This window comes from Paroedura picta, chromosome 16 (assembly GCF_049243985.1).
Source record: "Paroedura picta isolate Pp20150507F chromosome 16, Ppicta_v3.0, whole genome shotgun sequence".
Taxonomy (NCBI): domain Eukaryota; kingdom Metazoa; phylum Chordata; class Lepidosauria; order Squamata; family Gekkonidae; genus Paroedura; species Paroedura picta.
The window spans coordinates 27,411,248-27,426,051 of NC_135384.1; the positions used below are offsets into that span (position 1 = coordinate 27,411,248).

Below are 14,804 nucleotides of genomic sequence, written 5' to 3' on the forward strand. Positions count from 1 at the left end.
CTGGACTCTTGCTCTTGTCTTCTGCTGCACAGACGACTAACACAGTGACACATCTTGATCACTCTGCATTGCCAAAGGATGATGAAGATGGGAGGGAAATAACAAGGCTTTCTTCCCATGACTGTCCCCTTTTTCCTTTCGACTTTATTTAGCAAGATTTTGCTCCATAGGATGTAATGCGAATGTTTGTACATTTCAGGCAAACCACATTGTTGTTTGAGCTGTAGGTCCCTGGGTCACAGGCCACTGCAAAATGAAAGCGCAAACAGACATTATGTCAGGAAGAAAAAAAAATCAAGCATCAATGAGGCTGTAAGAATTGAGAGGCAGAAGGGAAGGACAGACACATTAACATGAAGGTGTATAAGAACAATGCAGTGTCTTTGAATGGGTAGGGTTATCGATCCCCAGGTGGGGCCTGGGCATCTCCAACTATTAAAATCTTCAGGTGGCAGAGATAAATTCTCCTGGATTAAATGGCTGTTTTGGATGGTATTTTACTCTGATGAGGTTCCGCTCTTCCCCAAACCCCAACCTCCAACCCCAAATCTCCACATATTTCTCCACCCAGAGCTGGCAACCCTATGTATGGGTCAAGAATTTGTCTAATCTCCTTTTGAGGCCATCTGAGCAAGAAGCTATTGTCATGCAGGGGTGAACTGGTTATTATTGCTGGGCCCATAACCTGAAAGTGGAGCTGCATCCCAGCAGAATTCTACAGTCTGGTTGCTTGAGGGATGAGTTCACAGTTAGGCTTTTACTTAGAAATAAAAATTATTTATGGTAAGAAAATTCTGGTGAGAAAAGGTGGGACGAAGAATCCTGCTTTGTGGGCCTCGGAAATGGGGAAGGATACAAATGAAATGAATAAATACCACAGCAATTGGTGCAGTCACTGTGAGTGACATCGTTTTTCCCAAATCCTGGGTGACAGCTGTCGAGGCGCATGACTTGGAAGCTATGCTCTATGTAATGAATCACAGGGGTGTTCTGGAACTCATGCTTCAAGACGTACGACTGCTTGCGGAAAAACTCTTCAATGAGCCAGCGGGCCTAAAAGATACCAAGATAACAAGGTCCCTTATATGGAGTCAGGCAATTGGTTCCTTTAGCTTGGTGGAAATGGAAAGGGCCAGCCAATCACATCTGACTAATGGCGACCCTGGAAGGTTTTTGAGTTGAAAGCCATTCATGGGTGATTGGCCATTGCCTGTCACTGCATCATGACTCCGGTATTCCTTAGAGGTCTCCTATGCACATACTAGCCAGGACCATCCCTGCTTAACTTCTGAGATCTGAGGAAATCAGACTAGCTGGGGCTACCCAGCTCAGGTCAAGATTCCTTCCTATACAGTGTCAGACTATTGGTCCTTTTAGCTTAGGGTTGTCTATCCTGATTGGCTGCCTCTCTGCAGGGTCTCACACAAGGAAGGGGGTCTTTCCCAGCCCTTCCACTGGAGAAACTGGTAACTGGAGATGCCAAAGGCTAGACTCCACCTCCCCAACTGGCTGCATCCAAAGGATGCACAGAAACGGGACCTCCCTCTGACAGTGAACGTGTTCCTTATTTTCTGACGAGCTTTAACTACATGTCCCAGGTATTTTCTTTCTTTCTTTATATTTTTATTTCTAGGCTGCCCCTCCCAGCGAGCGGCTTCGGGGCGGCTCACAACACCTAAAACATTAAAATCATCTTAGAATAGGAAACAATTTAAAATCCATTTCTATGGCGATTCCACTTTCACAGCTTCCTGTGTCTTTTCATCGACTCATTTCAACAGGCTCTCTCAACCCGGGTTTCTCGATGGCCCCGGAAGGGATTCTGTAGGCCTGCCAAGGACCAAGCTTAGATCCGAGGCGGGATCGTAATCCGTGAGAATTCATTGGCTAGCCTGCGGCTGGACTCCATGCTGGCAGGGACTCATGGTAATTGTAGTCAATGCACAGCTGGAGAACCACAGTTTAGCCACCCCATATCTATATAAATGAATATAATGGGGTCTGGTTGTGGGTTTCTTCTGTTCAGTTTTGGTTCTTGGACCATCATGTCACAAGAAGGAGCTGAAATGAACTCCCAGCGTCCCGGTCTCTGAACCCATTGGGGTTTAGGATTTAGATTACAGGGGTAGTCAAACTGCGGCCCTCCAGATGTCCATGGACTACAATTCCCAGGAGCCCCTGCCAGCGAACGCTGGCAGGGGGCTCCTGGGAATTGTAGTCCATGGACATCTGGAGGGCCGCAGTTTGACTACCCCTGATTTAGAATATCAACCCAGCAAGGCAGGAAGGGAAATACTGTGGTTTTCAAGCACCTGCCTTCTACGTAGTGTTTTGGAGTGTGCAAATGTATGCGTTTGAACAACAAATGACTCTGACCTCTTGGACACGGCTGTTGGTCACATCTTCGCAGTCGGTCGTGGCCTCACGGCAGGCAGCTTCCCAGCCGGGGGCAAAGGGGTTGACTGGAAGAGGCAAAGCAAGGAAAGTGTTTTTTGCAGAGAGACAGTCGCTCTCCTCTGAATTACGTGCCGATTTATGAAAGAAGAACAAGGACCCAACCAGCTTTATCTTCAAACTGCTGTCCTAAACTTAATTGACTCTCTGTTTGCTTGCACCTGGGGTGGCCAAAATGTGGCTCGCCAGATGTCCATGGAGTACAATTCCCAGGGGCTCATGGGAATTGTAGTCCATGGACATCTGGAGAACCACAGTTTGGACCCCCCTGAGTTACACTCTGTTCATTCGCTCTGATTGGCAAGGGACTTCCTCCCAGGAAAGCAAGAAGCTTGCCAGCTCTGCCACCTCTGGCCTGCAGGAGAGTTGCTAGCAAAGGATTATTGAGCTAGAAGGTGGCTAGCTTGTGCTGTAGCTCCATCTTTGGGCCGGCAAGGGGGAAACAAGAAATTAAATTCCAGTTGGGAGGAGGAAAGCCAGTGATGAATACAAATCCGTCCAGCTCCCATTTAACTATGCCTGCACGTCATGAAGGGCGGCTGAAGGCGTTTTCACCGATGCTTTCCCGAGAGCACATTTTGCACACTGTCCTCTGAAAAGCAACCCCCTCTGCATTGCTCTGGTGCAGACTCAATCTGAATTCACATCAGAAAGGCAATATCTGGTGTGCGAAGAAAAAGACCCTGAATTGGGCAGCATGGAGACACTTGGATAGGATAAACAGCGCCTTCTCTTCTGTCAAGTGTTATTCCTTGTCTGCCTCCAGATTGCTCCTCTTCTGGGAAGTTCTTCTTTTAGTTTTCCCCTCTCTCTGTCTCAGGTAAAGAGCTAGTTAGGAACCTCTCTTGGTCTCTCCTCTTCCCCCTGAAGTATGTTAGTTCCTAAATAAACCTTTATCTACTCCACTCCGCCAAGCAAATTCCTGATCTAAGAATCTTAAAGTTCCAACAGGGAACTTTCATAGCAGGTTCTCTCAAGAGGACCTTGGGGCAGGCCCATAAACAGCGTAATGTGTAGCTCATCCAGAGCTGCCGAAAGCACAGAAGCATCGCTCATGAGATTCTGCCCCCTGCCCCAAACTGGAGCACCATGTGGATCCCTCGCTTCATCTCACGCTATTTGCTCCTCCCTCCCCAAAATCCACCCTGTTACCTTGAAACGTGACAAACAGCTCATCCTCCAGCACGTGTTTGGGTCTCTTGACGGAGTGACATTTGTAGGATGAGTGGATGATGTGACAGGTCACGGGGGAAATCAAATGGTCCAGGACTTTCTCCAGGTCTTTGAAGAATTCCTCGTTGCCTGCAAAACTGCAGTCCTTGGTTGTGAAATGGACAGAGACTTGATAGGTATAATCGGGTTCCCGATAGGCTTTAAAAAACAAGAAATACAAAAAGAAAAGAACACTGCGGTGTAGCTGCACTCTGCCGTATGCTTTGTTCCTGCTGATGATATTAGCCACTAAAGCTCCTAAGCTAAAGCAGGATGGAAAATAGGATTTTTAAAAGGAGAGCTAGTGCGGGGAAGTGGTTGAGGCAGGCTTTCTTGACTTTTGTACCGTTGAGAAGCCCCTGGAACATTCTTCAGGCTTCCAGACATCCCGGAAGTGGTGCAATTGTGCAGAATATGGTTGGGAAGCACAGCTGTGTACATGCCCACCCGGGGCTCCTCCCCTTCTCAGGCCACCATTGGCCATTTTTTTTGGCGAGTGGAGGGCCCTAGGTGGTGTTCCATCTGCTCATTGGCCTCAACCAAACACCTGGCAGAAGAGCTCTGTTTTGCAGGCCCTTTGGAACTAAGATAGTTCTGCCAGGTCGGGGCCAGGCCTGAGAAGGCCCTGGTTGAGTCCAGGTGTATGTCTCATACTGGAGATCACTGGCCCACAGGTGGGAAGGGTAAGGGACAGGATACAGTTCTCTTACCATAGACCATAAATTTGTATGCCTGGTATCTTTCCTCTTCCACTTGCATGTCCCCTTGGACAACTCTGTAAGAAAGTGTGCACGTGTAAGGTCCCGACATGGCCTCATTAAAATCCAGCAGCATCAGCTTTCCAGTTTCCGTGAGATTCATGTTGCTTTGGCCTGGAAAAGAAATGTGAAGCCGGGTCAGTGGTTGTACCATGTAGCCTTCACTGCACCCAGCAATGGGGCACAAAGGCTCAGGGCTCACGTCCAAATAAAAGGAGACTTGCCACCTAGGACTAGGAAACTGGCTGTTAGTGGAAACTGTGAATGCATCTTCTAAACAGAAATTAAAAGAATTCAGCCTGCATTCCGTTCAGCAGAAGGAAGGCTGAGGGATCAATGATATGTTGCAATTCTTCTGGAGTTTTTGCAAACAATGGGCTTTCCCATGTTCTCATTTTCCTTGCTTGTGTGTTCCTGTTGCTTTGGAATCCCTCCCTCTAGTGGTCATTTTTATATTACACTGGTTCATCTCCGGCATTATTATTTATTATTTATTTAACCTGCAGGTTTTTATGCTGCTCATAAACTGGTGTAATATTGAGCTGATCATCAGAGAGAGCAAAGCATGTATGGAACAGAACCCCCCCCAAAAGAAAGAAAGAAAGAAAGAAACAGAGACTTAGAAGTGAGGAAAATGAGGTTACAGAAAAGTCCTAAGAAACACACGAAAGACTGCTGAAGGGTTTGACACCCAGGGGCTTAAATAGTCAAATGAGTCCAAAAGATGGTTACATTCTACATCAGGGGTAGTCAAACTGCGGCCCTCCAGATGCCCATGGACTACAATTCCCATGAGCCCCTGCCAGCGTTCGCTGGCAGGGGCTCATGGGAATTGTAGTCCATGGACATCTGGAGGGCCGCAGTTTGACTACCCCTGTTCTACATGGATGATCGTAATGCCATAGACACATGGCTAGTCTGCAATAAATATATTCCCTATAGAATTCAAAGTTAGCATGTGAGCTAACAAGGCATCTTCTCTGCCCCTTCCCCACCAGTTCCTGGAAGGACAACAACTCTCCTCCCCAGGAAGGCCTTATACGATCTCTTTCAAGGTCCTACCTTCTTCATTGGGATAGTAAGGCTGGCCGGAGTTTGGTGGGCTGATCTGTGTGGAAAGCTGGTGGGTCACTCATCCCACTTTTGGACAAGGAACTACATTAATGGCTTCTTGCCTCTTTGCACTTCTAATTCGATTCTATTAGGAAAGAAACTCACTTTCTAGATTCTGCCCCTGCGGCCCAATCCATAGGTAGTTGGGGTCTATGACTTCACTTTGTGAAAGAGCCAAGTCCATGCAGACCAGAAAGGGGCTGTCTCTGTGCATTTTCACGTAGACGTTTACTGGAATACAAGAAAAGGACACAGAAATAAGAGGTTGCTACGGGGGCCAGTGATATAGGGGGTGCAGCTGGAGAGAAAGGACCCTAAATTTCTCTCCTACACATTTATTTCTACTTGGAGAATTTGCTCTAATGCAAGAGTTGCCATTCTTCAAACCCTTAGCTGCTATGTGAGGCCCTAACTCCTCACTGGGCTATTTCTCAGTCCATACCAGTTCATAACAAACCAGGCATCCTGAAACCTAGGCATACTCTATGGCAAGGCTGGCCAGACTGTGGCTGTCCAGATGTCCATGGGTTACATTGACTATGAGCTCCTGGTAGGGACACATGGGAATTGTAATTCATAGACATCTATGGGCTCTTGTGCATTCCCATTTACATTGTTTCTGTGTCCCTGTTGCATCTGAGTTTTCTGCCCCCTTTCTGCTAAAGTTTTGCTCCCTTTAGTGGTTGATTTCATATTACACCTTTCTATGTCCAGCATAAAAACATGCAATTTAAATCTGGAGGGAGGTATGCTGGACACAGTGATGTAATATTGAATTGACCACTAGAGGGTGCAATAGGGGCATGGAAAAGGGAAACAAATCCCAAAGTGATAGGGACACACAAGCAAAGAAAATGGGAATGCAGCACACAAAGATACCCCAGTGGGCAAATTCCACCCCCTAGGAAATCAGTGGGTTGGGAGAAAAGAAAAAGAAGATTTGGTTATTATACCCCAGTTTTCACTATCCAAAATTGCCTTCCTTTCCTCTCCCCACAACAGACACCCTGTGCAGTAGGTGAGGCTGAGACAACGCTGAGAGAAGGTCAGCCAGCTGGCTGCATGTGGAGGAACAGGAAATCAGACCTGTCTCTCCAGATTCTGGAGCACTATATCATGCTGGCTCCCAGAATGAAGAACTCTCTCCTGACAGAAGATACAGTACTAATCTGAATTAGGCTTGGATGTGTGTAGGATTAGGATCCCAGCATGGATCCCATATTACAGACTTCATCACATAGACCCAGGAGGAAGATCTAAATGCATAATAATGATACGCCATGATCCTCCAACTGAAGCTGGTAGCTGCAAAATCTGTCCTTCCATTTCAGAATCCCTGCATTTCTTTCTCTTGCGTGTATGAACTAGGTCTTCAATTCCCTAGGTCTTTCAGTCCCTTGGAATTAAATTGGAGAGAGAAAAAATACCCTGTCCCTTTAACAGAGGCTTATGGGGATTTTATTTCTCAGGTGATGTTATCTCTGCCATGAAAAATTCCCTTGTCCATTTCTGCACATGAAGCTTGTGCTAAGGGACAGGACATCTCCCCACCCACCCTGTTCTGTTGGTTACCCTACACTGAAGCGCTCTTTGCCCAGGAAGAAAAAAAAAAACTGAAAAAGGGTACCTAGCTAAGGGCAGAGTTTTAAAATACTTCTGAATCACACACCCAGGCAATGGTACGCTATTGATAGAAACTTCACTCTCTGTATGGCTCAGATGCAAAAGGGATCCCAAAATATTCCCCATAGAGGTGGCAGAAGGAAGTGGAAGCTTCTGCTTAAAAAGAATATTCCACATTCATCTGTCACTTTTAAATCTACCAGACTTTTAAAAATCCCCCTTATAAAATCCAGAGTTCTTCTGGGGAGCTTCTGTCAGGCTAGTCAATAGCTGCTGTTCTTCCTTTGGTGATTCTCTGCTCTTATCTAGACACGCCCACATCTTTCACCGCCTTGGCTCTTGCAATTCAAACATAAAACGCTACCTTTATGTTCGGGGTTGCCGTAAATGAAATTCTTCGTAATGAACTTAACAGAATGCACTGCCTCGTCTGCTTCGTTTTCTCCCAGGGAGGAAAAAGAACAAGAATTTATTTCTGTATAATGATATGCAATTCAGCAATCTTGCTTTCTAATCTGCCCCGGTACCTGTGTGGGGGAAATGCCACTAATTCAGGCCCGGCCTTTCTCCGGTGCCCAATTTGTATCAACATCCCTGGAGATTGGCAGCTGTGGGGAGGGGTTAGGTGGGAGGCTGGTGGGTTGGGGGTGGTTTTAATCTGGGTTCTTAAATGTTGGGGGTTTTATATATTGTCATTTTATCATTTTTTTTTGTTTTGAGCCTGCGGGAGTTGGCTGGCCAGAAAAGGCGACAGACAAATGTAATAATTAAATCAATAGATAGATAAACAAATAAATCATTGTAGGCCGATACGTTGAATTCGCTGGAGGTGTGAGCTGTATGTGACCACAAGTGGTGATGTGTTGCATTGTCATTTGCTTTGGGCCCATTCTCATGCGCCCCTATTGTCATTTGGAATCTGAAATCACTCCACCCTCCAAGGTATAAGGATAGCTGGACTCACATCCTAGCTGTACCTGACGTAGGGAGCTGTGACTCACAATAGCTTCCCTGCCACACATTTTGTTAGTCTCCAGAGAGCTCCTGGACTTTGGCTCTTACTTGGCATATAAAGGTGTCCCACTGGGCATGTTTATCCCATTTAAAATGAGAAAAGTCTTTCGAGACAGGGCTGCAGCTGGCCCGTAGCTTAATTTTTGCCCTCTGAGAAGTAGGGAAAGATGAAACTTTAAGGCTGCAGTAAATGAAAGACAATGTAGTGTTTGAACACAAACGTGTCCGAATTTCTCGAACTGATAGAGCAATTAGCCCTAACCTCAGATAAAACACCTTGTTTCTCAGTGTGATCCATGAAAAGGAATCTTACTGGTTGTAGTTTTTTTTTTTAAGTCCATCTGAAAACCTTGCCCCCCCTCAGCTGCAGATAGGGCTGCCAACCTCCAGGTGGCACCTGGAGATCTTGAGCTGTTCCGATAGCTTTCCAGATTGCAGAGATCAATGCGCCTTTGGAAGGTGGACTCTGTGGCAGTTTCCCTGGGGAGGTCCCAGACCCTTCCTTCCCCAGACTCCATCCCGGAAATCTCCATCTATTTCCTAACCCAGAGAAGGCAAGTCTCAGTCTACGGCCGAGTGTGAACCGCATGGGGTGAATTGGTCAAGCAAGGGTATTACCTTGGGCCAGGCCTGCGGGAGTCTTCAACAGAAGACCCATTGCAAGAAGGAGAAGTTGGGGGGAGATGCAGAGGGGAAGGGACAACCAACTGCTGCCCCCTTGCATGGTGCGAGAAAGAGCCCATCCTTCCCACACCCCCTACTCCGGCCTGCTCAGCCTTCTGTCCATGCGGGGAAGGAGAGAAGACCCTTCTCAACCCGATCGCGTTCCAACTGTGGCTCCAACAGTCTGCTGGCCGCCACCAACAGTAACCACGGCTACCGATGCCCCACTATAGCTTTCAAACTGGGCTGCATTCCATAGAAGCCCCCGTTTCCTTGGAGACCATTGTGCATCCCAGGGGTTCATGGGAATTGTAGTCCATGGACACCTGGATGGGACTGGGATGTGAGAGAGACAAGTTTGCATCCTTGCTCTGCTGTGGAAGCTCGCTGGGTGACTCTGGGCCAGACGCCCTGTCTGAGTCTAACCTGCCTTACAGGGTTGTGGGGAGGATAAAACAGAGGAGGGGAGAATGACCTTCCCAGCCCTGAGACCTCTGGGGGAAGGGCCAGATGAAACTGCAAGCAGTAAATAAATATGAGCAAAGCTTCAAAAAAAATTGTGGGTGCATTGCTGACTACATATTCAGTTCACATAGAGAGCTGTCTATTGCTGAGGCCAACACTACATCCTCTGACAGGAAATCCCCCACTTTAATCACTCCCTATCTGAAGAAGATGGCAGGGTCATTGTCCTCTTTTGAAGCTAAACCATTTTTGGGGGAGAAAAAGAGCAACAGCTGTTTTATCAGGGATAACCATCCAACCACATTTCTTTAGAAAGTCCTGCTTCCCTACAACAAAAAGTCAGTGAAAGAAGTCTGGCCAAGGAGTAGCCAAAATCAATCATGCCTTGTGAGTGCTTCTGATTGGCCGCCTTCCCCCACCACCTGGGGGTGCTCTGTTCCTACACAACATCCCCCCCCCATTTCCTGTCCTTGTCAAGCCCCAAATGTGGCTTTTAACAACGCAACCTGGCTCCTTTATGTAGCAGAAGTTTTTCTGGTCGGGGATCTTCCTTCCTTTCTGAAAGCCAGAAGGACCTCAGAAAAGGAGCTGCTACTGAGGAACGTGATGGAAGGTGAGATTTGGCTGGAATTCTGGTGGGTTTTGGTTTAGCAAAATGCCTTTCCTGAGAACTGGGTCTGAGTCCAGGGGTGGTTGGAAGACCTGCAGAGTTTTATTCTGGGTGTAAGCTTTCGTGTGCATGCACACGCCGTCAGATGCGCATGGAATCTGGACTCAGGCTCTGCTCTGCTGCTTCTGACCAACCTGGCTACCCAGCCGAACCGATCCTGAGATGGTTATTCATTTGCCAGGACTGCTTTGATACCTCACCTCCCCATGTCTGATGGTTCACTTTCTTTCGAGATATCCCCTCCCTCCCTTACATGTATCCCTTCTAGAAATAATAAATTCTATCAAGTTAAATTTGATAAGACAAAATTTAGAAGAAAGACAGAGGGACACAGGCAGCTCAAGGCAATTTTTCCTCCATTCTGTTGTCTGATTTTTCATAAACTGCTTATATATTCTCTCTCCTTCCACTGCTGGGATTATTGCAACAGCCTTTATAAATAAAACAAAACTTTCTTAAATGACATGCAAAGATTAGCATTTCATTCTGAAATTAACAGCTAGCGGACTCTGGGTTAGTGAAATGGGGTGCATTTCTGGGGCGATGGGAGATAATATACAAAAGGTATCAACCGCCATTGTTCAAAACATTTAAGTCAGGGAGACAAATTTCGGGCTAGCTGGACAAAATGTGAATTAAAATTGCACGGCAGGTTGATCAATACCTACAATTTACAGATGTAGTTTCTATTTTTACCTCTTTCATTAATCAAAAGCATGCCAGTTTCTACTTGTATTTACACGTATATGTGCATGGAGACCCAGCAACCCCTCCCTCTAATTTTATGGATCAAAACTTTCATATGAGGTCAATTGGCATGCAGAAGACATTGTATTTGTAATTCTCTGCCCACTTGCTTGGGGCTAAGACCAGTTGACCTCAGCCACAGATTGACACTCAAGTAAAATATCGAGAATCGTCTGCAGTAACAGTTCCTGTTCTCCTTTATTTTTAAAAAAATTGTTTCTCTCCATATCCAAGAGCCCTAACGAATCACAGATCTGAATTGATATTTCTTCCTTCAGATTCCAGATTTCAGGAGTACCTTCTGTTTTTTTAAATGTTTGGCTGTTTCATTCATTAATTCATTCATTAATTCATTCATTCAATTTATATGCCACCCTCTCCTGAGGCTCAGGGAGGTTTCTGAATCTGCATTGTTTGCTCAAATGGTCTCAAGATATAATTGTATGGATTGAATCAAAAACTGATCACACAGTAAAATGCATGGGCAGATACTGAAATCCTGGGTATCAGGTACATTTAATCCCATGAGAGGGTGGTCTTTCCTTCGGGCATCCTACTTCTTGAGTAAAATTAACTAGATTGAGTTTGTTAACTTCATTTCCTCTCCTCTACCTGCGAGGTAGATTATTTTTTTTAATTTGACCTATGAAATTGTGCTTGACCGTTGCATGTTCTGCCAAGGACACTACGTATTTCCATCCAGGCATCATTGTGACTTTGTGTTATTGTGACAAGGTTGCAATAATTCACAACTGGATTCTCTTGTCTGCACAGGGTAGTCCACTTGCAAAAGGTTGCACAATCCGGTGATGTGTGAATGCAGCCCATAATATACAGCCCTGAATATCTGTAGCCCATAATCTTCATTTATGTCACCAGAGATCCAACTTTTCTTTCTGAAATCTGGTAGGGCGGCAAAATAACATTGTTTGATTTTTTTAAACGTCAAAAGCAAAGGAATTTTTTAAAGTTGCAATTCCTTTGGTGATGTTCAGCCATCTTTCTTTCTTTCTTTCTTTCTTTCTTTCTTTCTTTCTTTCTTTCTTTCTTTCTTTCTTTCTTTCTTTCTTTCTTTCTTTCTTTCTTTCTTTCTTTCTTTCTTTCTTTCTTTCACCGATTGGTATTGTCCTAGAGAAATTGTAAGAAATTGTAGCACTTACCTGTATGAAAGGCTGTTTGGCCTTTATTTGTGGCACCCCTGTTCGTAAAATCTGCTTTTTAAAACAGTCGGCCATCTTGTAGTTGCATCTTTGGCGGCCGTTATCCCTTGGAATGCCCATCCTTCCCACAGCGCTCTCAGTTCATTTAACGAAGGATGGGAAAAGCCTAGAAAGTGGAGTATTGAAGGAGGATGTGGTGCAGGTGTCCCTAAAAAGAGGAGGGGAATGATCTTTGGGTTGCATAACTATGGGGTTAGTGCGATATCTGGTCTGTAACCTTTAGATGATGTAAAGGAACAAGATATATTAAATCTGTACTCTATGAATTTTGGGTTTTTTTAAAATAGCAATTGTAGTATACAACGATAAGTAGCGTTTTTTTCTTTTTTCTGTATCTTTCTAAATAAATTATATATATAAAGAAACCTTCCTCCCATGTCCAGAATATATAGATGCAGGGAGGTGAGGTGATGGAGAAGGATTTTGTGCATGTTCAGATGAAGGGTCCAGCGTCATACTCTGTGCTTGAGTCCTGAACATTTCACATTTGGGGGTTTAGGCTTGGCGAATCAAAAGGCAGCACAGCTACACTGGGGTTCTCCTAATGAGCTGCAAACCAGGAAGTTTCAGGATTAGTTTAGAACGCTTGTAAGCGAAAGGCCATCTTGGTGGACCTACATGGGATGTTACCACAACAAAAACCAGGCAGGGAAGAAAAGGAATGGCGAATTAAGGTTGGGATGAGCCCACTTTTTTGGGCTGGTTCTGCCTCACAAAACCTCACAAGCCCTGAGCCTCCGAGGAGGGCGGTATATAAATATAATAATAAATAAATAATAAATAAAGTGAAGTCTATAAGTGTTCAGACTGTAAGCATTGGCCGTTGTAAAGCAATGGAGTATCTTTCTCCCCTCAGCTGATTCTGCTCGAGGGTTTCTCTCCCTGGTGCATTTTTTGAGTTAACAGTAAGAGCCCTTATGAAATCAGTCAGGGCATGCAGATCTCCTGGAATTAAAACTAATCTCCACTCTACGGGGATCAGTTCCCTCAAAGGAAATGGCAGCTCCCAAATTTCTAGGAATCTCCCATTCCACCCCGTTGCCTTATAATCTTTCTCCCCTCTTTCTCAGCTCAGTTTGCCAGCCATTGGCAACTGGGGGACTGGGGACCATTGTCAGGACAACCGTGTTACATCGCTTCTAGGAAACCCCCAACAAGATGTCTGTCTGCTCTAGGAATCCACAGAAACTCTATGGTTTTACCATAGGTGGTTTTGCAGAATGTTTTGGGAAACTTCCATCTCCTCCTGTGTCCTGCTTGGCTCAATGGAGACTTCCTGCTCCTTGGAGAATACATCCTCCTTGTCTACCTCCAGAAAAGACAGAACAGAATGAATGCGGAACAGTTAGACAGACAGTTAGGCCTCTCTTCTCTCCTCTTTCTAGGCAGAGTTTGTTTTGTTTCTCTTCTCAAGAAAACTATTTTATAATTTTAAGCAGCCTGGTGCTCAGCTTCTTTTGCATACAGAACCTGCCAACAATTTCCAAGTGGTTTCTAGAGGCGCATAGTGCATTGCTGCATACTTATTGATACTGTAGGGAAACAATGCAAAGTTTCCCCACATATCCTAAAATGTACTGACGTTTTAATGTACCCTGCTGGGGTTGCCCAATCCAGCTTGGGAGTTTCCTGCCGATTGGGGAGGTTAGAGTTTGGACAGAGGATGGCATATAATGCCCTACAATCTACCCTTTCCCCCTACTTCCCCCCAGCTACGCAGCAAAAGAACAGATGAGTTACAGAACTGCAAAACTTCCTGGGCAGTATACCACCCCCCAACCAGCTCTTTCTGTGGGAACAGGATATGGTGTCATTCATGCACAATCCATGAAAGCGAAACTGTCGTGCTGAGAGGAAAAACAAATTTGTGGGGTGGTTTAGAAAGGTCTTCAGTTACCAGAACTCCTGTGCTCGGATGTTACAGGCTATGTGCCTTAAACCTCAGAGGTGCAGCGAGCTTTGGCGGTTAGCACTCCCCTGATGCTTCATGTGAGTGGAGTTTTGCAGTTATGTAACAGCCAGGACCAAGATTTTTCATTTAAACTCTGCCAACGGGTGTATGGACCAGCAGGAGCATTCAGGCTGCAAAACAATCGTTTTTGATGACAAAGAGAAGAAGAATCACAAAATGACAGCAGCATAACTATTGACTAGATAGGCTTACTGAAGACCACTATCTGATCAGTGAACATTGCCTGTATGTAGCACAACTGGCAAACAACTTGATTTCAGTAAGACTACTTGCCAAAAGAGGAATGATGACATCATTTTGGAAGGGAATGTTTCATTATGCAAAAAAGGGGAATTTATTGCAACTGGCAGTATGCCTCAAGACATATGTATGCCTTAGACATACACAAGCAGAGGGCAAACCTAACTAAATGTTCTTGGCTATGGCACAAATGTCTTGGACACAGAGATAATAATGCTATTACCCAGCTTGAGAGCCAGAACCTGATCAAAGGCACACAGATAATCAAATGCAATACTGAAAGAAACTGCATGCAGTGCATTCTAGTTAAAAGAACAACACCTCCTATCAATAAAAGTCATGAGATAAGCCAGACACAGGGCCCTCTAGAATTAATTCATAGTCATGCATGTGGCCCAATAAAGACTGAGACCCCCAATGGGAGCAAATATATACTAACCTCTATTGATGACTTCTCAAAGTGTACAGTAACCCACTCGATCAAGGAGAATATATGGGACATGAAGCACAACATGTTTTAGTTACTGTTCATAGGCAAGATGGTTAAAGGCATGCCCTTTTCTGTTGACTCTTGATCTGCATACCCAGAAATGCTACATGGGGAGAAAGATCTAAACAAATTGAGCCTCCTGTTCTGCCTCCCTCCTCACAAT

General features: G+C 45.2%; 2 protein-coding genes across 2 annotated transcripts in view; one reads left to right on the plus strand and one right to left on the minus strand.

Moving 5' to 3' along the window:
• Positions 1-126: 126 nt before the first annotated feature.
• Positions 127-9,048, minus strand: ZPBP2 (zona pellucida binding protein 2). Its single transcript, XM_077314000.1, has 8 exons — positions 8,793-9,048; positions 7,525-7,602; positions 5,643-5,768; positions 4,377-4,538; positions 3,607-3,825; positions 2,377-2,462; positions 876-1,053; positions 127-246 (listed from the first exon to the last, which is right to left on the minus strand). The coding sequence occupies exons 1-8, from the start codon at positions 8,896-8,898 to the stop codon at positions 149-151; spliced, it is 1,053 nt and encodes a 350-aa protein (XP_077170115.1). The 5' UTR covers positions 8,899-9,048; the 3' UTR covers positions 127-148.
• A 131-nt stretch (positions 9,049-9,179) lies between these two features.
• The window catches only part of IKZF3 (IKAROS family zinc finger 3), a 31,981-nt gene continuing 26,356 nt past the window's right edge, over positions 9,180-14,804 (plus strand). Inside the window, exon 1 of the mRNA XM_077314900.1 lies at positions 9,180-9,915. Within this exon, the coding sequence (XP_077171015.1) occupies positions 9,909-9,915 (7 nt within the window). The 5' untranslated portion in view covers positions 9,180-9,908. The remainder of the gene's footprint in view (positions 9,916-14,804) is intronic.